Source organism: Columba livia, chromosome 16 (genome assembly GCF_036013475.1).
Source record: "Columba livia isolate bColLiv1 breed racing homer chromosome 16, bColLiv1.pat.W.v2, whole genome shotgun sequence".
NCBI classification, from domain to species: Eukaryota; Metazoa; Chordata; class Aves; order Columbiformes; family Columbidae; genus Columba; species Columba livia.
In genome coordinates, this window is record NC_088617.1 from 11909101 (window position 1) to 11937092 (window position 27992).

At 40.1% G+C, this 27992-nt stretch overlaps 1 protein-coding gene across 4 annotated transcripts in view; it reads left to right on the forward strand.

Moving 5' to 3' along the window:
• The first annotated feature begins 2315 nt into the window (after positions 1 to 2315).
• The window catches only part of ZNF217 (zinc finger protein 217), a 28144-nt gene continuing 2467 nt past the window's right edge, over positions 2316 to 27992 (forward strand). Inside the window, exons 1-5 of one of the 4 annotated variants that reach the window (XM_065032501.1) lie at positions 2316 to 2513; positions 16868 to 18668; positions 20972 to 21097; positions 21918 to 23510; positions 27248 to 27376. In XM_065032501.1, the coding sequence (XP_064888573.1) occupies positions 17270 to 18668; positions 20972 to 21097; positions 21918 to 23510; positions 27248 to 27357 (3228 nt within the window). In that variant the 5' untranslated portion in view covers positions 2316 to 2513; positions 16868 to 17269 and the 3' untranslated portion in view covers positions 27358 to 27376. Of the gene's footprint in view, positions 3121 to 3163; positions 3284 to 3331; positions 3659 to 16867; positions 18669 to 20971; positions 21098 to 21917; positions 23511 to 27247; positions 27377 to 27992 lie in introns of those variants that run through there. The other 3 variants (XM_065032502.1, XM_065032503.1, XM_065032504.1) reach the window with 3 other exon arrangements.

Below are 27992 nucleotides of genomic sequence, written 5' to 3' on the forward strand. Positions count from 1 at the left end.
ATTATTTCCTGAAAGTCTTTTTCTTATGTTTTCCACAGAAGTACCATATCTCAGTGGATAAAAACCATACGGCTCCTATGTTCTCTGTTAAATCATGTTTACAGTCATCCAGAGTCCTGGCTCCAGTGAAACGCCCCTTGTGATCAAGAAGGTCAGTTCATTTCATCTGAAAAAGTACAATCTTTAAAGAGGGGTACAAAATGAAAGGGGGGGGGAAGTACTGAATTTTGGTATGTCATGAGAATAAGAAACATTGCAAAACCTGACTCTGTGAGTCTTTTAAGAGACATAGTTAAGACCAAAAGCACAAGTTTAATATTTTTCAAAGTTTGTGGGCTCTGAAGTTTGTAACTCTTCAAAACAAGGACTTTCACAATGCTAAAATAACAAGACAATAAAAAGACTAATTTTTTAAGAGTCATAATTTTTAAGAGTCATGTGACTCAGAACATGGGGTGTAGCAAAACTGGTGACTCCTACACTTATTGCCAGCAAATTCTACTTTATTCGTCTTTCCATGCTGCCATTTGTAGATAATCGATACTCAAACAAGTAGCAAGTCCCGCTGAAGAGTACTGGCCTGTGCTTCAGCTTGGGAGTGTTTGTGGGATCAGGTTTGGTCACATAGTACAAATGAGTACACAGCAAGTTACAGAGAAATATGAAGCTCTTGCAATACAGTGGAATATTTTGCATACACATACAAACACCTCGCTTGCATACATCACGCTGCAAAGAATAATCACACTTAAAAAAACAACTGCAATTGGTCATTGTTCAACAAGACCTACATCAGTTTCCTCCTGTATCAATTCAAAATTCTCGGACCATTTACAGCAGTGGGAGGACCAAGACTTAACGTCTAAAAACCTGTGAAGATGCAGACAAAGGCAAATCCCAGTAGTCTTGGTTCACACAGCTGCTTCATGCAGAAGTTTTTGGACTTTCAGGACACTATTAAGGGCACCATCTACCTACATGACTAGTTGAAAGGACAAGTCTTAAAGATTATATATTTTACAAGTTCGGCCTTATCACTTCGACCTTCTTTTCGCGAAAATAATTGTTGGTGTGAGGCAAGATGCGAATTTGCCAATAAAGATTTCATCTTCCAGACTTAACCGGTGAGTATATTACCACATTCTGTAATGTTTTTGATTAATCTTTATTTGCCGTGTAAGTAACCTAAATTTTAACCTGTGTTGCTCATTCCAGACTGGAAGAACGTTTTGGGAAAAAACTTTAAAAAACAAAAAAGCCCTCACATAATTTTAGTTGCAATTATTTTAGAAACGTTCTCCATTCAGGCAGGATGATTTTTCTATTGAAGCAAATAAGCCCCTGGGTGTGATCTAAACCTACTGATGTAAATTAAACTGACCTTTATGGGTCTCAGTATGTCTTTGGGGAAAAAACAGGAGGAGAGAGCACATGGGAATTCACCTCTTTCTTAGCCCATTGACTTGAAGAAGGTGCTAACCTCAGAGCCTAGCAGAGATTAAGCACTTTGTTAGTAACATTATAACAGTATTACAGATTGCATTTAACGCCTAAAAACCTCCTTGGTTGCAAGTGGGATACTTGAAAAAAATATTTTAGGTCTTTTGTCTGCTTAATTCCACTTTGGCGCCCATAAGTCTAGCGAAATGATGCTATGGCAGACACAACAGCTGAGTGCTTATGACTGGTGAAGGAAATGCAAAAACACACGAAAGCCTCGGCCTTTTTTGGGTGAAGTCCATAGCAAATGGCCCCATTTCTCCAGTTCCCGACACCCAGAGCCCACCGCGATTCCCGGTCGCATGACAGAAAGGTGGTTTGGGGCGTTTTACCGTTCAACGATGCACAAAAGGACACCGATGGACAATATTCACGAGGTGTATTGTTTTTATTTACATTTGCAAAGATGAGGCTATAGGAGCAGCCCAGACCGATCCGGCCCGTAATGGCCCCTGCTGGGCATACACTTTATGTCGGGGTGATATAAGGCTTTATGCAGCCGCGTTTTGTTATTCAGGGAGATAACCATCGCCCACCACCCTGCATCACAAAACGCCGAGGCCGCCGGGCCCCGACCTGCCGGGGACTCCCGCGCTTCCCCCTCAAACAGCGCTGCCACAAAGGGAACAATCACCGCGGCTCTCGCGTCTCCCCGCCCGGCTAAAGGCCCCAGCCCAGCCGCGCCAACGCTCCACCGCGGCCAACGGGCAGGACAGGGAGCCGCTCCGCGCCGCGTTATTTAACGCCAGGGCCAGGCCGGGCCGCCCGCCCCGCCGGGGGGGCGTGGCCTGCGACAAACGGGGGCGGAGCCTGCGCGCGCGCGGGGGGTGTGGGCGTGGCTGAGGGCAGGGGCTGCCCGAGCAACAGCTGCGGCGGGAGCGGTTTACAAACAGTGCCCGAGCGCCAGCGCCGCCGAGTCCGGGCTCCGGCGGCACCGCGGGCGGCCGCCCCCGCTCCCCACCTCCCTCTCCCCCCACCTCAGGATGCCGGCCGGGGAGGCGGCTCAGGCACAGGTGAGGGAGGGCTGGGGGTTAATTTCCAGGGGGCTCTGGTTCCCCCTTCCCCTCCTCCCCTCTCACGGGGGCACCTGAGGGAGGCGCAGCCCTGTTCCCCTCGTGAGGGGCTGGTTGTGTGACTGGCCGTGGGGGGGCCGCTGCCTTCCGGGACGTTCAGAGGGGACTTGGGGGGGTACATACCCCCACCTTGTGAGGAGGAGGGACCTGAGGGACACCCCCCCTCAGAGCAGGGCCGCCCATCCCCGTGCTGTCCCAGCGCACTGCCCGCCCCTGGGGGAGAGGAGGAGGAAGGGCAGGTGTGTGGGGGGACGCGGCTCCCGGGGAGGTGTGTGTGTGGGGGAAGGCCTGGGAGGGTCCAGGTGTGCGGCAGCCGCGTCATCCTCCCCCCGCGGCAGGTAACGAGCCCCGCCCGCCGCCCCCTCCCCGGGGCCCGGCCGGCCCGCAGCGCCCGGGGCGGGCAGGGCAGCGAGACCCAGCGGCGGGAGAGAGACAGAGAAACCCCTTCCCTCGCTGCCGCCCGCCCCGTAACTTCTCGCTGTTCCCGGTTTCCTCCTGCCCGGGATCGTCTCCCCCTCCCTTCTTCCCTCCCCCACGCCCCGAACAAGTAGGTGTCTCAAACTTCCATTGTATACCTGGGAATTTGCTTTTAAATACTCGAGCCTGGGTTTTGAGGATGCTTTTCTACCGGGTGGGAGGAGGAGGTGGGGGGGAGCGGGAAGAGACTATTTCTTTGTGAGTCAAAGATGTTCCTGGAAGAAGGATTTGTAGTAAGTGGCTCATGGGGCGGAGGGGGGGGGCCCTTATTAATGAAAAGTTTATTGATCCGTTTTGCCAGTTTTTGTTTCGTTTACCTTTGTCTTCTAAAGGCTAAACCCTTCCCGATCATTTCTTTGGCATCGTGCTTCTCTTTTTTTTTTTTTTTTTTTTTAAGGGGGATAGGAAGTTTAGAAAATAAATAAATAAGCCTCAACTGACTTCTTAAGCAACAAAAGACGTTGCCAAACGAGGACAATAAAATTCTAGAATATCTAGAGATTGGATTTCATTCCTCATCCGTGATACCCACTGGACTTTCTGTTTCTGGGTGTGGGTTTTTTTTTGTTTGTTTGTTTCCCACACAGAAAACCTGCAGCCAAAGTAAGGTCTGTATGAACTCTAATGAGCCATCCCATAAAATGTGTTATGTGACTCCCAGTAAGTATTTGAATTGAAGTGTAGTAGTTTTGAAGTGGTGGTGAACAAAAATCTTTATGTTAGGTTATTGATCTGCTGATGAAAGGCGTTTGAATTTGAAAAGGGTTTAGATTAGGGGTTTGTGTGTTTAAAGGTGTTTTTTAAGGCAACAACTTTTTTTTTTTTTTTTCCTTCATTTTTGAAATGACCTTGAGAGCTTTAAAACTACATCAGTTTCTACCAGGGGGTTTGAGGGGGAGGCAGTAGCAGAAGGATCTAGTGAAAATCGAAAATAGAAATAGGAACTGAAGTAGATGCAGTGAAATGTTTGCTTATAGAAGTATATGTGAAAAGGGAAGTTTTTGTAAGAATGTGTGAAAAAGATGAGAGGGAAATAACGCGGTTTCAGATGCAAGGGGGGTGGGGGGGAGCATATCATTCTTCACATTTTATTAGGCCCTGAAATGCAGGGGTGATATGATCTGGAAGACACAGAAATAAAACGCCTAACTACAAGTTGAATAGCAGGCATTGACTTGCTGACCAATGCTTACATGCTTGTTGGTTGGTGGGGGCTGGTTTTGTGTCTGTAAAGGTATCAGAGCACAGTGCTATGACAATGGCTTGCAAATGCTTTAACGCCATGTTTTATTGCTCTTAGGAGCTCTTACTAACTGTAGGTTTGGGAATACGACTAATACTTTAATTTGTGATGTCCACACTAAGGTTTAAGCATTTCCTTAGATAATGTAAAAGGACAGTTTCAACTAAGTAGGATAAACTGCATTCTTTGGCAGAGGGGGAGGGAGGAGGGGAAGGGTGGAGGAAGCTTTTTTTTCTTCCCCTTTACTAGTTCTGTAACTGAGTCAATATTTTAAGGGCTGTAGCAGGAATGTGGCTTTGTGATCACTAATCTTTCTGCAGCAGATATTTTTAATGAGCAATATTGCAATTCTGTGCAAAAATATTTGGATTTTCTATCTCTCAGTTCGTTCTTGAAAGCAGTGTGAGTTTTCAAGTTTTGCCTTTAAGTTTTTAGGATGATGAATATGGAAAACAACTTTAGAAACATGGTTATTACAGTGATTATTGATTGGCTTGGCCGACAGCCAAGCAACTCTTCTGCATGCACCAGAGTTGCTGATTTAAATTCTATAGATTCTTTTTCATATGTTAGCCTTTTTGAATCGTAAACAGAATATACAGCTATTTAAGAACAGTAGATCAGTTTTTAGTTAAGGTTGTTCAATTATGTCTTCATCGCTTTGGAGTTGGTTGAATGACTTGACATGAGATTAAGCACAACAAAAGAAAAGGCAGGGGAACAACAGCTGCCTTCCAGTACCAGAGCACTAGTATTCTGAGCAGTTAAGCATTTTACCTTTTAATATTATGTGGTGTCAGTTTAAATGTTAATATTTATATTCGTGTTTACAAGAACCTTGAGCATTCTGATGAAATATCAGGCACTCGAGTCCTGGATATTCGTGTTTTGGGGTTGTTTGTCTCTTGCATTTTTGCGAAAATTATCTTAAGATCTGCTACTGAGGAGTGAATTGATCTCATTAACTTTTAAGACAAAAGTAGCAAACAGTCACCACTAGTTTGTACTTGTTTAGTTACTGTGTGGTAAGAACTTTAAGGTGTGTCCTTAATGGCAACTGACGATTCTTGCTGCGAAGCCTTGTTTATTTTAGGTAGATGTTTTATACAGAATTTCCAGTGGGACAAATTACTACACTGACTGCACTTATTCTTTCTGAAGACTGGCTGTAAGCATAAGAGAATAATTTTGCCATGCTGCAATCAGTATACATTTTAAAATTGAAGCCATTAAGTTTTGCTGTGTATTTTGAGGCTTCTCCTACTTCCTTTGTTTAAACATGCTTAAACAGTGCATATCATGTATGAGTTTAAAACATTCATAGAGCACTATGAGGGCTGAATTTAAATTTAAAATGAATACCTACGTCCTTGTTGATCAAAATAGAAAAAACATTTCTTTAAATAAGTGGATATTTTCTGGTTTTGAATGTGGTAAAAAGGCTATATTTTTATCTTGTAAACAAAGTTTCATATTAAGTAGTCTTTAGAGAATGGCTTCCAGGCTTTGGATTAGAGGATTTTTCCCCCCCCTTAATTTTAAGTGAATAATGCTTTTTGGTTTTGCTTTGTTTTGGTAGAGGTGGAGAGAGCAAGATTTAGGGTAGGAGCTAGAAAGGGGAAGATGATAAACTTTAGCACCTTTTATCAGCCTGTCTTACACAAAAGGTTACTTCATTTTGGTTTCGCCTTTCATTAGATCATACTCAAAAGATTCCTTTTTGAGCACTTCTTTTAATCTTCAGAATCTGTCTTTACTACTATATTTTCATTTAGAGCTGTGTCGATAGATTAATATCATATTTTATGTGAACAAAGTGCTAAGTTATTACTGTGATCGGGGCAAATAATTTTAAAAGGGAAGTGTGGATTTCACTTAGACTTTCAAAACAGTGATTACAATAAACTTCTAGTTACAAAAAATCTGGAAGTTTGCAATTAAGAAGCTCTGGGGAAACATTAAGTAAATTTTAACTTCCCTTTGTTCTTTGGGACTTTCTGTTGTCCCAACTGTTTCTAACCTGAATCTTGATTTGGAATCCATTGTCCTAGTAAAAGACTCTGTACCCTGTGTATGTAAATACTCCCTCTTTGCTGTGTTATGAAATGCTGTAAGTGCTGCTGGCATATGGAAGGCACAGTCCCCTTCCCAAGGTGGAAGGGGCTCCGCTTGCTTTTCTTTGCGAGAAGCTGAAAGAAGAGTTTGACCTTTGAACTCACCCTCACACTTCCACGCTGCTTTCAGGATGATTAAATAACCAAGGATATTTGCCTGTGTCTTATGCTTATTTATCTCACTTAAAATGTTCTAATACTTCACTGTTGAGGTATTGTCTTTAAATATAGCAAGACAGTGCATTTCAGTTGCAGCGGGGCTGCCATTTGCCAGCTCAGCCCTCTTATTTTTGAGACTCTTGATTTAGAACATCAGCGTTCCAATCAGATACTCTTTCCACATCTCATAACTACATTAATTTCAAACTGCTGTTTACTTCTAATGGACTTTGGGTAACTTCTGGTGACCCTTGACCCCCCACCCCCTTTTTAAAGTGACTTTAGTAAGAAAAAACTTTCTTTCTGGTGCATTAATACAATCAGGGGACTCTACTTGACTACTGTATGCATGCTTTTAGAGAGATGTGACTCATACCACAAGAGATTTGCAACTGAATACAAAAGTAAGGAAAAGGATATGACCAAGCTGTGTATGATTCTTAATATGTGTTGTATTTTAGGATTTAAAAAAAACCCAAACAAACAAACACATTTTACCTAGGTCTTTGTGCACCTCCAAGCAAAAAGCTACTCTCAAAATGCTTAGAAATCAATTTTTTTTTTCAAATAATCTTGTTTTGTTGCTGATGAAAACTTATTTATGGCAAACCTGAGTGTATGTCAGTGGGGAAAAAAAAAACAAGCAAACAAACTTCTACTGTTATAATCATATGACTTTGGTCAGAGCATAGTTTATAGCTTATCATAAATATATCTCTTTTGAGTCTTCCTCATTTTTTTTTAAGGGGGCAGCAACTTAGTGGTATAATAACAGACTTTCAGAGCAAAACAATGTATGTTCTGGGAAAACATGAGTTACAAATCAAAAATATGGGTGACATACTTGTTTCAAACTATGTCTTTGATTTCATTGCAGAAAATTGGTTATCAGACTGCCTTGAGAATTTCAAAAGAAAGTACAAGAGGAAATGTGGTTAGAATATGCAGGAAAATCTATGTAGATCAGTGTGACTTGAAGATTTGAGCAGAAACCAGTCCAAGTGTAAGTGAATAATTGACTGGATAGTGATTTTCTATGTGCTAAGGATTTTATGTAACTAAAAGTATCAAAGTCTGAGTTTGTTTATGCGCAATGGGTACACTTGCATTTTTCAGTGTAATAAAGTGAGTGCAGTTTACCTCTGACATAAACTACATAAGGGGAAATTAAAGGCCTTTGTATTGTGCTTATACTTCATCGTGATAGTTGAGAACTGGTTGGGTGAAATAAAATGTATTCCAAAGACTATATTTAATGTTGTAAGGAATATAGATGTAAATGTGGTCTGGAGAAGCCACAGTTTCTGTTAGCTGTAATGTTTGTTTCTAATATATTTTTCTTATGATAGTAAAATTTGTATATGAAACTACTGCCTGTTTGAAAGGTGAGTTTCTTGTGGATGGTAACTCTGTTCTGGAGCAGTTTGGCACCATGAGGCCCAGTATATTGGGCTATATCATCACGTCCCTTTAGTCCACTGGTGTGACAAAATGTAATGGTAGATCATTTAAAAGGTTTCGTCTCAATCACTCTCTGGGGGTTTCTGGAAGGTCTCCCGCCTGTATGGAAGAAAGGAGGCAGCTACTTGAAGTGTCTCTTTCTAGCACTTCTCTATTTTAGTGTCACTGGATGCTAGTCCAGGGATGACAAAAGTAGAAATCAATGTCTTTCTTTCGAACCATGTACCTTTTTCCATCTTTCAAGACTGATTTTTGCAAATACGTAATTGTGGATATGTTTGAAAGTGACAACTTCAAAGCCTGTGCTATGCGGAGGAGAGGGGTAAGAAGTTGCTGCTTTTTCTTGCAAGGTACAGGGGTTTGAGCTGTGTTGGGTAAGAGTTCAATTCAGAGTTGAAATCAGGTGAGAGCACTAGGGAAGATTAATGGCTTTAATAAAGTGAACTCTTTGGAAGTGACTACTTCTTTCAAATTCAGGAATAGTAAAATCATATCTTTTCCTGTTATTTCACCTGTGCTGCCCAAAGGGATGCAACTTGCCTATAATTGCTATGGAGGAACTCCTGGCTCTTGAGTAATAAAGAATTAAGTCTAATTTGGTAAACTCTGAATTTAACACTTCCGTGTAGCTGTGGCCACTGGAGAGGCCTAAGGTCCTTCTGCAAGAAGTAAAAAAGTCAGATTTGCTTTTAAGGTCTCTGAAAATATATTCTTTCAAATGAAAACCAAGACTAAACATATAAGGGCAGTCTGTGTAAGGTGAGACTGACTCAACAATAAAAATGTATCACTCACTCCACCAAGAGAGTCTTTACCTGCTGTGGAGAGAACAATAAACTGTTTTGTAAGGTAAGGGGTCATTGCCAGTTTAAGTGCATGTAACTTCTTGATTTAATGAAGTTGCATCATCTTCTAGCAGTGGTGAAATGTGTCCCAGACTTATTTAAAATAGGATCAATCTTGTGTCTCAGATTTTCTACAACAGGTATTGGCCGATTCATAGTGTCTAAAGTACAGGGGGGGGGGGGAAAATTGGCTGTTAGAGCAGTCCTTCTGAACTTTAAAAGTCAATACTTATTTGTAGCACTTCCTCCTTCAGTGCCAAGAATTAGTCTCTTTTATATTTGCTCTTGCTCAGTGGAGGAAAAACATGTGCAAAATGATGCAAGCTTATATGTTCTCTGCTTTAAAAGGAATAATTACATCTTTTGATAGAAGAGGCATTCAGTTCACTGAGGAGAAACGTTCAGCTCATCCGTCCTCTGCCAAAACACTGTTAGACATATAGCCTTAAAGAAAAAGGGACTCCACAGGAAAAGGTTTTTTGGAGAAAGGATATCCTTTGTTTCTATTAGTGTAGATGTCTGAAATGGAGGGAGGGAGTTTTCCTAATATTGTTCATTATTAACTACTAGTTATTTTCCACTAGTGATTAAAATCCTGTTTGCTAGACTTCATAGACTTGCGTGTCTGTCTTATCTGACTACAAAAGAGCTTTCAATATAAAAATCTCTCTAAAGTGTTTTGTGAAGAAATGCTTGGACAATAACATTCTTGCATTCTGGTGTATATGTTTCTGTTTCTTCAGTTCTGTTTTTATGAATTGTCTTAGTATTATTGCTTTGAAAAGCCCTGCAATGTTGTTAGAAGGGACTGTAACTAAGGAAAACAGAGTAGCTTAGAGAGGATAAAAATATATGAAAACCCCTCTAAGAGTTTAAGTTTCGGATGACACTGAAAACTTCAAGCCTGAAGGATGAAGACTACCAAGGGAACTTAAGTTTGCAGATTTAGGGAGTGGAAATTCCAATTCGGGGTCATCTTTTATGTTCTCTTTTCAACCTGAACGTCTAACGTATTCGTTTTGATCTTTCCTGCAACTGAAACAAACAACTCTCTTCCTCCCCTTCCTCCCCCTAAATCTCCATTTCCTTTAAAAGTACTTATGTTAGTTCTTTATCAGGCTGAACTGTTAACAAACTTTATTTAAAAACATTTTTGTATTTGAACACTTAATATCAAAAAAATGTAGACGAGAAACAATGTTAGGTGTACTCATGTGCTCCTCTGTTAACAAAGAAATACCCTGGGAGGTTGTGTGAAAATAATTTACTGTTAAAAGATAGAAGGGGGTAGCTCTTCCCATCCCTAGAAAGCAATAGCATGCACAGTAATGAAGAGTAAGTTATTGGCTTCGTGTAGTGTTATGAAGAAAAACTGACTCTTTTTGCTGTTCTGCAAAATAATCTTTTATCTGTGCTGACTTTTATAGCTTTCTAGTGTTTTGACTTGAGTCACAGGCAGATGGACAGTTGGACTCTTTGAGAAATAAGGTCACAGTCTATGCAGTAAATTGTGTGTTGTCTGCCCTAGATTTAGGGGCTGTCCTTCCCTCAAATTGGGGTAGGAAAGACAATTCTGTCTAATACAGGAAAACACCTTACTGTGTGAGGTGTAACATGTGTGTGTTTCTTCTTAAATGGTGAAAGGAAGTTATGTGGTTGTCATAAGAACCTTGATACCTGCAGAGGCAAACTTGAAATTTCAGGCTGTGGATGTTTGGAAATCTGACTAATGTTTTGGAGCAACTGGTAAATTAGAACCTCACAATAACACTTTGCTTCACTTTCGGACTAAACATGGGAGGCTGTGAAGGCCACAGCACACCAGTGCGGTTCGTACAATGGAGCCATTGTCACCGGTGGGTTCTGCAAGCGCTGCACACACAGCCCTAGGACGCTAGAGGTACTATCTCAAGAGTTTAGAGTTCTTGAATATTGTTAGCAACTACTTGGGGATGGTATTTCTGCTTAAGATCCTGTGTGTGTAAGAGGTGTGGTTTAACTTTATGCTATAATATATGTGTATTAAAAAAAGAAAAAAAGGTGCTGTAAATAAGCTGAGTTCAGCCTGGGCTTTTATTTGAGAATTTGAAGTTATATTCATGCATGAGCTACTCTGCCTGTGATCAGTATGATAGCTGAATATAGATATGCTCAGACAAAATGGATAATCTCCATGAGTTTTCATCCGTGATCTCAATAAGGAAAAAGTACTGTTAACTAGTTCATTTTATTTGTGCTTATTAAATAGAACTGGAAAGCTATTTTAAAAAAGAAAAAAAAAATAGGTTGAAATAAAAAAGGTGTTTGAGTAACTTGTGGTTTCCAGTAAGCAATCAGCATTATAAAATCTATTTCTTTAGCAATGCCAAAGAGCAGCAACCTGTTCTAAGGTATCAAAATACCGAGATAAAAGAATGTTTTGTGTAAAATAACTCTTAATATCCTGAAACTTTTGAAACATGAGGAAAACTGAAAATTTTTCTTTTTAAAGTGGAATTGAGAGTTACACGGGAGTTTCCCAGGTCAAATATACATGGTAAAAATTAAGATAGTCTGCAGCAGCTGCCTCTCTGGTGGGATTTTGTAGGACTCGAAACCTTGTGGAACCTTAGTAGGATGGTGAAAGAAACTCTGGTCATCTGTTAAAACAGCAATAGCTTTGCTACTGGCCTTGAATTTAAGGATCTGCTGAGGGTTTGTTGAGGTAGTTATGTCTGCTTTTTACAGTTTAACAATAGTTTTGCTGGCACAGAATTAGTGGGGTATAGTTGTTTTCCTCATAGTAGCTATGCAGCTTTTACTCCCAGCGCCCTGTGGTGTGTAAAATGGGAAATTCAATGGTTAGACTTTGCTGTTCTCTGAAAGGTGTGTCTAGAGTTTTTATTACGTATTAATGGAAATTTTGAAATACAGGAAGTAAAAATGCAATAAAATTACTACTGATAGGTCATTTCCCAAAGAAATCTTTGAGATGGTAACATGTCATCTCTGGTTGTGTAATTTAATAAAAATAAATTCTCTACAGGCACTTAAATAAAATTCTCTCTCTTTTAATAACCCATTTATATGCAGCAGCTTTTTGGCGTGGTTCTTAGGTTGTGTGGCAAATGCAATGAAAACAAGATGTTCTCATCTGTCCAGTTCAATTTTAATTTATATATGTTTTGTGATGTTTATAAATATAATGGGTATCACTCCAAACCTGTTGAAATATTTGACTAAAGGCCAGAAAGCCAAATATGACTCAGGTGTGAACTAGAGTTTGCTAAATGCTCAGGCTCCTGACTGTTGGAAGAATGAAGTACAAGAGATGGGATCCTACAGTTGGGAAGGATTTGCCACATCTGGACAGTATGGCTGCAGGACATGTCCAGATGTGCAGAGCAGGACAGGTTCCCCCAACCTGCTCGTTCTCCTGGAGGCAATTGCAGGAACCGCAGGAGATGTGGGCCCTGGACTCCAGTGCAAGGTGCATGTTAACATTTACAAATGGGTAGGGGAGTCAGAAACCAAGATTCCTTGTCTTGCTTTATTGTGAGGAGGGATGGTCATTCTTAATTTTCAACCTTGAGTTAATCTGTAGCAAATTTATCACTTTTCAGCTGTTGGAAGGATTTCCTGTTTTGTTCTGTTCCTTTACTCAGTATCTTGGGCTGATCCTGGTGTATTGTGTCTGTTCTTTTGTCTTCTGAAAGTGAAAGACAACAGAAGAAACCCCAGGTACTGTATTTTTTGTTGTTGAGCTGGTGTACAGACCTTCAGCCACGAATAGTTACAGCACTTATCAAAAGTGTAGGTTGGCCACTTTCCCAAGGAAGCAATAGTACAGAATTAAGGCAACTCCTGACAGTTTAACTGCTGCCTACAGGGTTTTGAGTAACAGGAATGTATTTAATCAGCATTTTTGGTCCTCAAATCCAAGACATAATATTATCTTCATGAGGAAGAAAGGTTTTGTTAATAATGGATAAAATCCTACCTAGTGCAGATATTTAGTTTGTAGTTCTAGCATGTGTTAGCTTGTCCAAACAGCGAGAGTGTAAAATCATGCCTACTTATAAAAGCCATATACCTAATCAGGGTGAAGTGTGTAATCACCAGATAGAAAAATTAAACTAGAGCTTTCTAGCTCACCTTCTGACTCTAGTAGTATTATCTTTTTTCTTCTCAATTTAAATATAATTCTGTCTGGTTGCATCTGCAGTGTTCTTCAGAAATGCTACCTACAATCTTTAAGTCTGTAGGTACTATCTCTTGTATATGGTGGCAGAGCCAGCAACAACAGTTTGCCTGAACTGCAAACAGGCATTTGAGATTCTGAAAACAGGAATATCTTGCTCTGCTTTGCAGTGCTGCCTAGAAGATGAGCTGTGGCCAGTTCTTCAAAAGTGTTCAGAGCTTACTATTGAAAACAGTGAAAGCCTGAAAAGCATTGAGCAGCTGACATGGGATGGTGGAGCTGTGTGAAGGGCTTTGAAGAGCCGTGGAAGATGTTTCCAAAGGGCTTGTTCAAACCTATTGATACCCAGTAATACTTGGATGCAAACTCCTATCATGATCCATGTGTTAAAGTTACATGCTCTATATTTGCAGTTGTGAGGACAGGTTTAGTTTTTTGAGTAGCTGAGTAATGTCTTCTTTGATACATTTAAATGAGATTAGATTGAAACAGACCTGTTTTCAAATGGCGTACCACAGAAAATGTTATTGATTGATTTGGGGTAGTTTTTTCACACATCAGTGACCAACCTGGGGCCTTCCCTAGACTCGATCCCTTAAAGTCTAATAAATCTTAAAGCTCCTGGCTCCTACAAAATGTTTGTATTGTTGCAGATTAGGTTTGAATAGAACTGTGTGTGATGGTCCCTGTTACAAGGGTGTATCTTCTACCCTCATCCCAGAATGCTGGGGAGTATTGAAGGTGGATTTCTCCTGGTTTTCGTCTGCTTTCTCTTTATAGTGACTTAATTCTTGCTGCTCTATTGTGTGGATGTTGTAATGCCACAAAGTAGGAAGCGTAATAGGATTCTTCTGTATTTGTAGACACTTCCAAGGAAGTAGTTGATGACGAATCTCAGCAATTCAGTACGTGGGACTTCAGGCACTGTGGCGTTTGGCTCTGACTTCATACCCCAGAAATGCCTCTGGCCGCTTTGTAGGGTGATTCTTATACCTGTTACTGCAGAGCGCTCACCTGTGGCTCTGAATGTAAATGCATTAAACTCTCTTCAATTTTTTTTTTTTTAATCTTACCTGGATATTCATTATTGGTGTTCAGGAGGCTTTCAAAGTTGCTCTTTATTTTTGACTTGCAAATAAGTTATTTTCAGGCTGATAGTCACTGTTTATGTACACGAGCTTTCCTGCAGCATGTTATCCTGTTGTGTAAAAACTACCTCTTAAAACTACAGTAGAAATAGAACAAAATGGCAAGTTGAAACATGAAGTAAAACATGCTAACCAGCACCCTTTGATATGTTGTTTTTTTTCCCCTCATGTTTTACAAAAGGGAAAGCTTTTTGAATACTTCAGCTTCAAACTTTTGTTATTGGCTCCTTTACCTGCCTGTGGGGGGGTGAGTGAAAGCCAGAAGGTCAAAACCGAATGGGGAAGGTAAAAAGGCAAAAAGGTGGCAATAGAAGCCATTCAGAAGTGTTGTACTGTAGGCTAAACCCGCCTATTACAAAAGATTTTTGAGTCATTATGCAGAGAGGAAGTGTTAATCACGGCATGATAAAGCTGAAAATGGGGATGAAGGGAGTAGTTAGAAAAGACACTGGCTGCAGAAAATCTGTACTTTGTTGACATCAGTGTATCAGGCAGTGGCTTGTTCCCCCTTCTACTCTTTACCCCCTGACATCCATCCATTTGTGTTTAACTTTCCATATGGTGAGTCTGTGGCTCGGTCCTGAAACAACTTTGGTTTAAAAAAAAAGCTAGACGCTTCTTGGTGTCGGATTTGATCAATGTCTAGAGCTGGATTAGCGGACTGGACAATGGAGATGGTAAGCTCTGGAGAGATAGGCAAAAAAAAAACCCATGGAAGATAAAGCAACTGGCAATGCTTAGGTTATTCTGTGTTGGCATTCTGGTAGTTTTGTTTATCTGTCTGTATTAGGCTTCAGGATCTTGTTGTCTGCATGATGGTGGAGAAGTAGCTTCTAACTTTTCAAGTTCAAACTAAAGAGTATTCTTAGGGCCAAGCTGTGGTGCAGTGAGTGGATAAAGCGTTTGAGATGTTGGATCTGTAATTCCTCGCAATGTGTTGTCATGTTTCCTTTCCCAGATGGTAATCTTGCCTGGGCTTGGCTGTTCTGTGGTAGGTAAAGGTATCATATATAGTTGAATGCATCATATCAGACTGTGGGTCTGTAGATAGAGATCACTGCCTTTTTGCTTCAGCTGGTTACAGGCCCTGTCCCATTCACCTCCTGTGGCGGCTGGACCATCTGCCAGCAGGTGACCTGGCAGGACTGTTTGCTGCAGACAGGCTTGGGCCACTGAACTATATAAACAGTTCAAGTTCTGGTGGTTGATTTCTACCGAAATGGTTGAATATTTAATTGCTTAAGACCACGTTTTTCTGTCCAGCTAGCATGGCTGATCAGAAAAGGCTGGAGGAGGTCACCTCAGCTGCATAGATAACTACATCTTTACCTGCCTGCTACAGCTGTTCCTCTTGGAAATCTCTGTAGCTTGAACTATTACAGGCTTGTGTTTGAATTGTTAACCTTTTCGTTGGCTGAAATGCAGCAAAATGTTTCCATTTTTTCCAAATAAAAGCAAGGCAGAGGTGGAAGCTGAGATGAATTTTAAAACCGTACTTTGTCCATACTGTCGTCTGCCATAAGAGCCATAGAGCATATTGTGTTTTGAAGCACGTTAATTCAAGTAATGTGAATCATTGGCCAGCTGACTTTTGTGAAATAATTTGTGAAAGTTTGAGGTTTGAGTCAACTTTTGAATGCATTATTTTCATTAGATATTCACGTATTTGGAACTGTGCCTTATCTTAGAATGATTCTTCTTCAATTTTTACTGTCTTGTATTAGTTTGTTAGACTTTTCCTTTATCCAAAAACTTGGTTAGAGCCTTGAGCTACACCATACTATGATCTGCCAGCCCAAAGAGCGGTGGCCTTCAATTATTGCTCACAGACATTATAACTTGTAGACTTATATATTTAAATTTGTGATTAACTATATTATTACTCTTTTTAATCTTGTGGAATCTTAAATCCTCCCTTTTGAGTATAATCAATAAAGCACTTTTTTTATTGCATGCAATTTGAAATTAGAAGCATTTCCTTTTTAACTGTGATAGTTGGCCTCTTGGATTATTTAAATACTAAACTACTATTCAAGAAACAGTATAATTAATTTATTTAAAACTTTGATCTAATAATACCACTCTAAAATTGTCGCTGAGACTGTAAATCTGTGGATAAAAGTAAAAGCTTTGAGTAGTGGTATTAGTGAGTAGTTCTTTAGACAGAGATTTTTACTGATGCTTATTGTGTAGCAGAACTAAGAGCTATCTGGTCTGAAAAAAAGTATTCTGCTCAACAGCCGTGAGAGAACAAATAAGTAGTTTTTCTGTGCCTCCGAACACTGGTTTCACAGGTTTGAGGAAAGGTTACTTTGCCTTGCTGCAGTTACTTGGGAATTCTGTAGTGTGTGTATTGAAATACAGTTTCAGCAGCTTTGTGTGGCTGGATGAGAATAAGTTTAGACTAGATCGCAGACAAAGTGATCTTGAAACAGCTGCCCGGCTAATGCAATACAGCGATGTTCAAGACCATCCTGTTCCAACTGCGGTAGGTAGAAAGGTGACCAGAGCCCCTTCTAGCTATCCCTCATTGACTCTTTGTTAAAAATAAGCCTTCTGTGTTCAAAAGCATTTGACAGTTCCCTAACCCTAGTGTTTTCATTATTTGGGAGACAATTCTTGCCTTTTCTTTTGAGAAGTCTGACTCTTTTTTTCTTCTTTTTCCAGGTGCTGGAGTTCTCTGTGACACTGAACTTGTCCTTGAGTGTATTTTACCCAATGCAACTATTTGAAAAGTTTGTACAAAAAAACTAAGTGCAACTGACTGTTTCTACAGACTTGAAAAATCAGAAGAAATAGTTCAAAAAAACCCCTCATTCCGTCACTGAGAGAACCAATGGATACGCTTGCAGTGATGTGTGAATGCAGATAAAAATCAGAAATATAGGGGTTTTTATTTTGCTTGTGGAAAAAAAGAAATCTTTTTTCCTGGCGGAGGTTTTTTAGTGTAGCAGGCTTGTAAGCACATGTTGGAGAACTTTACAAGTGTCCTTATTGTGATCAGTGAGCATCCCCAAAGAACTGAAACCTTACATTAAAACATGTAATAGGGAACAGAACATAGGAAACATGCCAACTCAGCCTCTCTTGGCATACATGGATGGACCGGATGGAATAGGCAGTACCGTTGGTGCACAGATGGAGAATAATGATGCCTCCATGACAATAAAAGGAACAAACACAATTTCTTACAAAAGCTTGCAAGAAAAGTTCCTCATGCAAGCTGAGGGCTGCATGCCTCTGGACTGCATGTTTTGTGACGAGACTTTTAAACATCCCGAAGAACTTGGTAAGCATGTTTTAAGTCAGCATAGACCCACTCTGTGTGAACCAGCTGTCTTGCGTGTCGAAGCAGAATATCTTAGTCCTCTAGATAGATGTCAAGTAAGAACAAACTTGCCTTCACCAAACAAGGAAAAGGACAGTGAAAAACTTAGTTGTGAAGTTTGTGGACAAACATTTGATGAGGCTTTTGATGTTGAGGCACACATGAAAAAGCATAAAGATTCTTTCATGTATTGGTGTAATGTATGTGGAAGAAGATTTAAAGAGCCATGGTTCCTCAAAAATCACATGAGAACACATACTGGAAAGCCTGGTTCTAGAAACAAGCACCAACAGAGTTCTGAAAGCCCCATAACAATAAACGAGGTGGTGCAGGAGCATGTAACTGAGAATGTAACGTCACCTTACAAAATTTGTATGGTTTGTGGTTTCCTATTTCTCAATAAAGAGACTCTAATTGAGCACAGTAAAGTGCACACCAAAGAATCAGTACCCAGTGGTGAAAGCCCTCAAGTGACTGGTGAACCTAATGCAGAAGAAACGTCTCAAAGAGAGGAATTTTTGCGATTCTTGAACTTAAGGCCAAACTTGGTTCCAGAAAATGACAAATCACAAAAACCTGTGAAATGGATAGCTGAACTAGATCCTTTCAACACGTATCAAGCGTGGCAGCTGGCTACCAAAGGTAAAGTTGCAGTTGGCCGTGGTGAAGTTAAAGAAACAGGGCAAGAAGGAAGTACAGACAATGATGATTCATCTTCTGATAAAGAAGAACTTGGTGAAATTTGGAATGCAAATAAAGGTAGCCAGACTGAAACTACAGGGAAGTCAAAAGTAAATAAAAACAGCGGCTATACAGGGAATGGTAACTTATCCCAAGACAAATTAAAACATCCCGGTGGTGAAGTGCCTTCTATGGAGATGGATTCTAAATTGTCCCAGAACAAAGAGAAACCAACACATTGTTCCGAGTGTGGTAAAGCCTTCAGAACATACCACCAGCTAGTCCTTCATTCCAGAGTACATAAGAGGGACAGGCGGACTGATGGAGAGACTTCAGCTGCTTCCAGGACGTGCTGTGCTGATATAATGGCAGGTCTGGATGAAAATGGAGCAGGAGATCGAATAGAAGGAGGCTCTGAAGATGGATCTGAAGATGGGCTCCCAGAAACGCTTAATTTAGGTGAGCAGCATTTTGAGCACATACATTTGAAATAGCTGTTATTGTGGTGTTTAGGGATTCTTTAGAGCCAAAGAATGCATCTTGCTTTTCTCGGTTACCTTTTCAAACCTTGGCCAGAGAAATGAAATGTTACGGTGGAGGAAGGGGAAAAGAAAAGAATGAGAGGGAAAGGTACTGAAACCACTACTTTGAGATCTCTGAAGTTGTGTGAGGCCTTCTTGCAGTTATGATTTGATTTACTGGAATCATTGAAATACTTCTAGTAACAATCAGTCCAGGAAAAGTCACTGTTTATTTTCCAGCTCCCCTCCTCTCTCTCATACCTGCGATAGCAATATTCTTAGTTTTACTGGATGCTTTTGAGTGTTGCGTATCCCTTCTTGTCCATCACGTTTTTTACAAATAGTATTTGTGAAGAAATCATTCCAGTTTTACTTTTTTCCCTGGCGTCTTTTAAGAAAGGGCAGAAAATAGCCAGTGCTTGATACTGGCAGTTAAGATCCTGAGAAGTAAAGAACAATTCCAGACTTCTATCAAACTGCAGGTTTGATGTTTCGTTTGAACTGTATTTGACTCGAAAGCTTACATGTCAGAAGCAGCAATTTTAAATTGTTTGTGTAAGAACATGGCTTAGGGACATGGTTTGGTGGTGGACTTGGCAGTGTGAGGTAACAGCTGGACTTAATGATCTTAAAGGTCTTTTTCCAACCTAAATGATTCTTTGACATGCATGCAGGTTATTAATATGTGGACATCATGTATGTAAGATATGTATATTTAACTCCCCTTCCTTGAAGGGTTGCTAACAGTTCTCATTGTCAGAGTAGATAGGCTCAATCTGCATGTTACCCAGGATTAATTCTGCATCTCACAGTGTTTTAGAAAAAAACAAATGATACTGAGTGATTCCTTAATTGAAAAAGATTGTATGTCTGGGGACAAAAAGGAGTAGGGAGAAATCTTGTAGCTAATCTAGCACATTTGTGTGTGACATGCCTCGAGTCTGCATTTAAAGAACAGACACTTGCACAATCTCAAGGAAAGACACAACGTACAGAATGTCCTGGCACACACAACTGACTTTTCCATTTCTGGTAATGTGCAGCCCTTTATTTTTGCCTTCAGCAACAAAGGAATGGAATTATTACCTAATGTTAACTTGCTTGTTCTGTTTCTCAGTGTCTTACCCTGAACTACAGCAGCTTTCATTGTGAGATGCTGAGTCACGCTTATTGAGACATTATCTGTTTGCTTAAAACAGCTATGGCTTTTCTTAGCCTTACTTTAGCTGTACTTTGCATTTCCCATACAGAAGCTTTCCAGCACACAGGAACTTCAGAGAACTGTTTTAAGCTATTATGTATCTAACATCTTAGTCAGACAAAACGTGTCCTTTCTTCTCTTCCCACTGGAGCTTCCCAGTCAGCTTTGACTTGGATATTTTATGAAGTTGTCTTGATGTTGTTTTCAATTCAACCTGCCAGAGAAATCATGTTGATTTGAATGGCGTAATGTGTGGAAACTTCCTCCCCTTCCTTGTTACACATTCTGCTGTACTTGCCGCCCTCCAGTGGAAACTACCGCAGATTACACTTGAGTGGAACCAGTTTTGAATCTGTGAATTTGTTCTTTGAATACCTTTCACAGAACTAGCAGCCGTCACTTTCCTACTCCCATATTTGTCACAGCTTAAGCATTAATTCTTCTAGTGAAAGAAGATTACTCATTAGATGTAAGGATGTTGTTATGCAGGCACGACACTCCATTGATTAACACAGAAACAATATTATCACAATTAAGAAGAAAATCTCTCTTCCTCCCCACCTTCCTTCCCCAAACCCCTTCCTGTGTTTTGCCACGATGCGCAGAGCAGGTTTGCAGTCTGAATCATCATTGCTCACACTTATTAATTCGAGCACTCCCTTTAATGAAAGCATGCAGTTTTTGACCTGTGTGGATTTTTGAGATGGGCCATTCTCTATCAAGTTGCTGTTGGTTGGTGAAGTTGTTTTTTTTTTTCCTTTGAAAACTAGTTTTCATCTTGTTTGTTCTCTGGGGCTTCTTCATTACAGTCACTAACCACAGTGTTACTTGCCACAGACAGAAACCTTTTAAACTCTTATGCTCTTTGATTGCTAAATGTGCAGCAGTACAGAACAAAAGGTGCTTGTAGACTGTAGTTGACAACAGTTCATTATTTTTCTGTGTTTTTACTTGAAAAAACAGTTAAGATAGTAATAGTTTTAAATGAGACTCCAAATTTGCATTTGCTCTTCATAATATAGCTATATTTTCTCCCAAAGATAAAAATGAAGATGTTTTGGAAAGAGCAAAAGTTAAAAACCTTGGAGCCTCCAGAGAATGCAGCTATTGTGGAAAGTATTTTCGCTCAAATTATTACCTCAATATTCATCTCAGAACTCATACAGGTAAATGGGCTTCACCTTTATGGGAGGGGAAGGAAATCTGCTGAATCCAGTTGGATGGAATGTTTGGTTTTGCTGAAAACAGAAATTGCCTTTAAAATATTGATAGCGAGAGCATAGTTTAATGCTAAAAAACTCTAATTTCTTAAAAGGCATTGTTTACAGTAGTATAAATATTTTTGAATAGGGCTAATTACATTAAGTACTGTTAAGAATATTTTAAATTTTAATTCTTTCTGCTTTTAGCAGTCTAGCAAAAAGTGGGGTTTCTTTGGTTATTTTTGTTCTTGTTGTTTTTAAAGCCTGTTTCCCAGCTATTAAGTTGATAGTCTGCCAGTTGCTGCTACCTGGGGAAAGGCTGTGTCTGTTTTTCAGTTCAACTTTGTGTTTCCCATAGCCAGACAAACTCTTTCTACTTCTGTTAGGGTATGTCCCCGTTTCTTTTAAAACAACTCTATTTATAGATGAACTGTAACATTTGGGTTGTTGAACAGCATACTTGTGGTATGATCAAGGGCTACAATTTGTTGTAGTTGACCTACAGCTATGCTGCTTATCTCTGCCAAACATATTGTCAGCTACCATCTCCATACATAGCCAACGTGTGGAAAATATCTTCACTGTAGCCAGAAGATGTCACTGTAGTTAGTAGAAGCAGTAAGATGTAGTTTTTAAATGATTTAGAAGAGTGTGTGGAGGGGGAAAGAAAATTCTATTTTGCTGTTTTGTGGTCTACGTTATTTAATGCCTTGTCTTTAAATAGTATTCAAGACTCTCAAATCAAATTGCATGAAACTTATTTACTGATAAAACTGTGTTTCAGGTGAAAAACCATACAAATGTGAATTCTGTGAGTATGCGGCAGCACAGAAAACTTCACTGAGGTATCATTTAGAGAGACATCACAAGGACAAGCAAGCTGATAGTGCAGCAGACGTGAAAAGTGTCAGCAAAGTTTCATTACAGAGTCAGGAGACGGAGCTCTTGCTGGCTGCTGATGGTGCTCAAGAAACCAAAAATTCAAAGAGGCTTTTTGATTGTGCCAAAGATGCTCAGAGCTGCCCACCTAACAAGCAGCAAAAGGAAGTTCTGTCCTTGAACAATGCAATAGGCAGCACAGTCCTTTTAAAAATGAAAAAGAATTCTAGGGAATTGAACAAAGATTCTGTTCGTAACAGTTCAAATCAAATACACGAGAACGTGTCCACTCCTTACCCGGAAAAGCCAAAGGCTGGGAAGGAAACAAAGGAAGCTCGGCCCAGCGTTCCTCATAAAAGAGAGAGGCAGGATTTTGTGGCATCAGAGGGAGACGATGTCCAGTATGTTTGCGCTTTAAAGGATGGAAAAAATGTGAATGATGCGCGAGAGTGCACTGAAAACTACAAACGCAAACCTATGGTGGACTCTCAAGAAAGGCCCTTGAACTTGTCTGTTGGGACTTCACAAGAATGTTCCGTGATTTCAACCAGAGGCCTCCTAGCACCCTGCACCTGCCCCTTTTGTACTTACAGAACGTTTTACCCAGAAGTCCTAATGATGCACCAGAGGCTGATGCACAAATACAATCCTGACACCGTTAACAAAAATGGCTGTAGAAGCAAGGCTCTAGCTAAAGCCAGACGCACTGGATGCCCTCCGGCTCTGCTTGGTAAAGATGTGCTTCCTCTGTCTTTTAATTCTAAAAAAAATAAGGCTTCCCCGTCTATACAGCAGAAACTGTTGCAAACAGGGAAAGCTAAACAGTGTCACCCTCCACAAAACAAAGTCCCTCTCTTTTCAGTGACTGACTCAAGCAGCACAACCCCAAGTAACCTCAAGTTTCATAAACAGCCAAGTAATGTTGGAGCTCAGGCAAATAATTATAGACAACCTCAGCAAGAAATGCACTCCAGTTCCAGTATCTCTCCAGTATTGGACAGAGTAAAAAGATCTGAATCTAAAGTAAAAGCTCAAAGTGTCCCGGTGTCTCAGTCTGGTGTAGTAAACAGCAGTGTGAATGAGGCTCTCGACTCTCACCTAAACGAATCTGCCTGGTCTTGTCATCGAGGAAGAGACTATGTTTGCAGTAAACCTGTGAGCAATGTAAATCTAGACTATGGTGAAACGTCTTCAAAACGAATGAAACCTAATTTGTTAGCTATCGAACATATTGACTCTCCAGTGACTAATTACAGAAGATACGAAATGAGCAGATTTCGTGTTGCAAACAGATATGCAAATCTGCTACCTCAGGAATGTTCTCGCACCAAACCTGCATCCTCTGTTTTGCCAACCAAACAAGGGCTTCTGAATTCAGATGATGTTGATCCTCCTAATGTATTGACTGTTCTTAAACCTTATGAGCCATACAGCTCTGGATCACTTTACAGTTCTTGTGGATCTAGCAATGGCCAAGTAACCAGCTCTACAGTAGAAGGTACCGTATCTCCTTCCCAGTTAAATGTCTCACACCATTACAAAGAAAGGGTGAAGGAAATATGTGTACCCACCTTCAAACAGAGAAAAGTAAGCTGTACTTAGCATTTCACCATCCAGTCAATGTTTGGATTTTAAATTTAAAATCCAGATTCAGTAAACTCCTGGTTTGGGGAATTAGGCATGTAAGGTCTGAATTTTAAAGAGGGATTTAAAGTTCCTGTAGTTCCCTCCTCCCCCCTGCCATGGATCTCTGATAGTAAACATGTATTGTTTGCTCATCAGAGCACTCCAGACGTGCCAGCTAATCCAGGATACAGAGTGAGCCTTTCTGCTTAATATACAAGAAGCCTTGGACCATCTGGAATATTACTAAAAGCTCTTACACAAAAAAAAAAAGCTGTCATGTACAATTGTTCTCTTCAAATTGTTCTCTTCAATTGCAGAAAAGGATGTGCTACAAATCATAAAACTATAATTTAAATCTTATACCTCTGTACTTTAATGGGTTTTTATAATGTTTAGTTTTTAGTAGGAACAGAAAACTTTGTTAAATCAAGACAACATATTTCTGCTATTCTAATTATGGTGTCTCAGTGCAATAAGTAGTAAAGGTTTGTGGAAAATTCTGGGCCTAGTGGAGATAAATGTTTTGTGATGTATTTGGCAAACTTCATTACTTTTATGAAATACATGCTTTTTATGTTTTGTTCTTAGTCAACCTCTTCAAAACTTAGCAGGAGGCCAAGATTAAAAGGTGGTGGGTGATATTTAAGCAGTTGTCTGACTGTTTGTAGAAGATGGTATTTATGACTTTGAGCTGAGGTCAGGATGGACTTGGCTATAAATACAGGACTTTGAATTTTGAAATGAAGATCCTATTATAAAAATGAATAGTGTGAGTGTGTGCTGTGTAGTCTTAAAGTCTCTGCTAAGTTCCTAAGCTCTGTGAATACCTCCATTCTCTGGAAGAAGTAAGATTATTCTTCTGAAGTCGTCTGTGTTCAGAACAAGCCAGGGGTATGTTACCTTAGGTCAGAGCGAACTGCAAAATACTAAGTCTGCACTTAGTTATATGGCAGAAACATGTATTCACTAACTCTGTTCTGTCTTTTGTTTGCTTGTGTTAAGGTTGTGGGCTTTTATAAATATTCAGGCTTGCCCAGTGGGTTATGGAAAGATGAAGGAGAGTGTTGCAGTTCCATGTCCAGTCTGGGTAGGGAGTGGATGAAGGAAAAGCCATCATTACAGTTCACTCACTGAAATTGTTGTGAAATTAATTCCTTGTTTCATGAAGAGCGTTGTCTGTGTACCATGAATTGCTCTGAGGAATGTGAAGTGGGCACTAGGTTATGCATAGAATGCAGAGGGACAGGCAGAAGGACAAATATTGTTGCTGTCTTTTGATTCCTAGTGATCTGGGAGAATGGAATACAGGTTTTTTTTCTGAGCACAGAAATCATTCATGCAGTTGTGGAATTTGCAGTGCATTGCAAGACTTTTTAAAAAAATTATTTAAATTAATGGTTGATAGCAGCTGAGAGCTTCTTGTGTATTCTCAACATTCGGTGGATGACAGGACTGGCCTTAAGCACTGAACTATGTTAATTTGCACCGATTGAGGACTTGTGCTTCATGGAGTTGTTATCTATTGAGCAGATAGAACATTCAGGATTTTGAGGGAATGCTCTTGATGTTGTATAAAACCCTCATCGTTTTCCTTCAAACAGGAAGGGGAAAGTTCACAAGTCTTGCAGATAGACAGGGGTGGTCTGTGCCCCAAGGACAAGATGTGGGCAGTGCCTGGCTCCTTTCCAGCACTACCATATGTTCGGTACAGGCAAATTCTCTTATTTTACCAGTAGTTTTAGCGAGGTTAGCTTTTACAGAAGTAGCACTCAATGCACAACTATTTTTAAACAATGACTTCACTGGAATCCACCTTGTTCTTTTTTTGAAAGCTCCACCTGTCTGCCAGAAACCTATCTGTGGTAGGTTGTTCTTCTTTGATACCAGCCTGGAGACAGTAGCCTGTAGTCAAGAACTTTCTAGTGTTTCTTGTTTAGAGCTCTGAAAACTATGGCCACAACTAATTCGACGGTATTGTTGTCATGGAAATAAGGATTTCATAGTTCGTTACACAGTTCTGTCTCAGAGCAAGAAAAGCAACTTTTTATAGCTGTTGCCTACATTGGAAAGATTGGTGAAACAAGACCCTCTCTGTGAGTTTTCGTAGCCACTTCAATAAAAGCCCTATGCAATAAAATGTGGGCTTTTAAGGCTGATTTCCTAGTCTTCCAGCCGTTCTGCTCAGAAGTACCTAACCCGAACCTTGATAGTTGTTTGAGAGGGCAGAGAATAGCAGACAGGCAAACTTCTCAGTGTTAGAGGTTTAATGTGAAGATGAAGGTTTCTGCAACTTCTTTTTTTGTTGTTGTTGTTAAAAAGCTGAAGTACAACTGTTTGTCTAAGAGTTGCAGCTCCTCAGAGCTGTATTGTGTCAGATATCACGTGCAAAGTGCTGCAGGTGTAGACGGCAGGTTTCTGTAGTGTTTTTATTGAACTCTGATGATACCATAAAACATGATGTCAAAACCTTTTTTTAAGGGCCTGTGTGCCTCGTGGCAACATTATTTAGGTCCTATGAACATGTTACGTCGCATGTTAAATGCTGGATCAAGTTGTCATGAGAATATGTTCCACTTGGCAAACTTGATTAAAGCATGATGCCTTCCCTTATTGCTTGTAAGCTCTGCCATTCTGCCTTGCCCCGAAGAGACAGAAACATTCTGAAACCACTCAGTTTGTGTTATTTTCAAATTAGTTGCCTTTGCAATGGCAATGTGCTATCAGGGATAACCTGTTGGCTGATTGATCTGGCAGAGGCTGCAAATTAAAGACAATTGCTCATGACACACTCCAATGGCTTCGTAGATTCCATTGAAATTTTAATTTAGCTTTGCCATTTTAATTTAATTATAGCTTGCTGGGTTTTTTTCAGTGCTGCATTTAAAACTTTCATGGAATATGGATGGCAGTTGGGTTTTTGTATCCCGTGGAAGTAATGATTCTTGACTTTTTTCTTAATTTTATGAAGTGTTTTTGACTGCTTGCTTAAGCTAATAAGACTTAATATGGAATAGGCATTGATTTCACATGTATAAATCTGAATTAACAGTCTCAGATAAACATGAAATTACCTGTATACTAGACTGAAAATTGCTTAACAAAGGTCTTCAAGTAAATGTATAACACTTGGAAGTGTCACAGTTGCCATACAGTCTGTGATGGCAATAACGTAGTATACCTGTTTTTCCTCTCCAATACTCATATTCAAAAAAATCCATTTTCAAACAAAAAGCAGATCTTAGGCATTATGCTATAGAAATATTGCAGCACTTAAGCCTTCTTAAAGTGGAGCTTGCTGTATGGTGAGTTAAGCAAAGACTTCGCTTTTTTGTAAACAAAATGGGTGAAATCTGGAGAAACGGACATCACATTTATACAGCTTAGAACGAAGTTGCTAAATTAGTTTTGTCATTCCTCTTGTATTAGTTCTGGATACTGAATTATGTGTAATCTTTTAATAGGAGTAGGGATACCTTGTCTTGGGCCCTGCTTTCGAGATGGTTTGTGGTGTTGTGGGGTTCTGGATGCTGATGTAGAGCTGCTCACAACTGAATGTTGACCAATTAGATTAGCAAGAAATAATTCTAACCCTAAACTTATTTTTATCAGGAAAGAGATCGGTGTCGTACCAACACTTATCTAGCAGCGGGCTACAAAAGCGAAGTTACGAAAGCTTCATTGCTAACACGCACTTTCGACCAAGTGACAAGAAGAATTAATCATTTACTTCAAGAAACGGTAAAGAAACCTTTTGAACTTATTGTTACTTACGTGTTGCATTGTGTACTCGTAACATCAAAGGTTGCTGCGTAGCATGATGAGAGGTTATGAAAGTCTGAATCGGAAGAGCTGAAAATACAAACCCCTCCTTACGAAGTGAACCAAATACTGGTGTAGCAGTTGTTTTGAATAGTTCATATAGGGAAGTAAGGGGTTCCCTATAGCTCCCTGACAGTGTGTGTACTGGAGAGGTTGTTCCAAATAGTTTTTCCTTTGTTTGACTGTGGGGTGGGTGTTGCCTCTTGGGGAAACAGGTCAAGTGAAAAGAATGACCCTGCTGTTGTGAATTCCTGTGCTGCAGCTCCTCACTTCTCTTGCTGTATCTCAGAACTTAACCACCCCATTGTGTTTGCAACATTCTTAGCTGCTAAGGAGATAAGTAGTCTGTAAGACTATAAACAAATACATACATCTGGGTGCTTTTTTCAAACCCAGAGCTACAGATAATTTTCCTCATTCAAATTTAAGGAGATAAGTCTTGAACGCTGTAGCACCTGGACCAGTGTGCACTATTTTATGGGAAGATTTTACGTATCTGGGGAGCAGAGCTATCTCGCATCTAGCTGACAGCTTC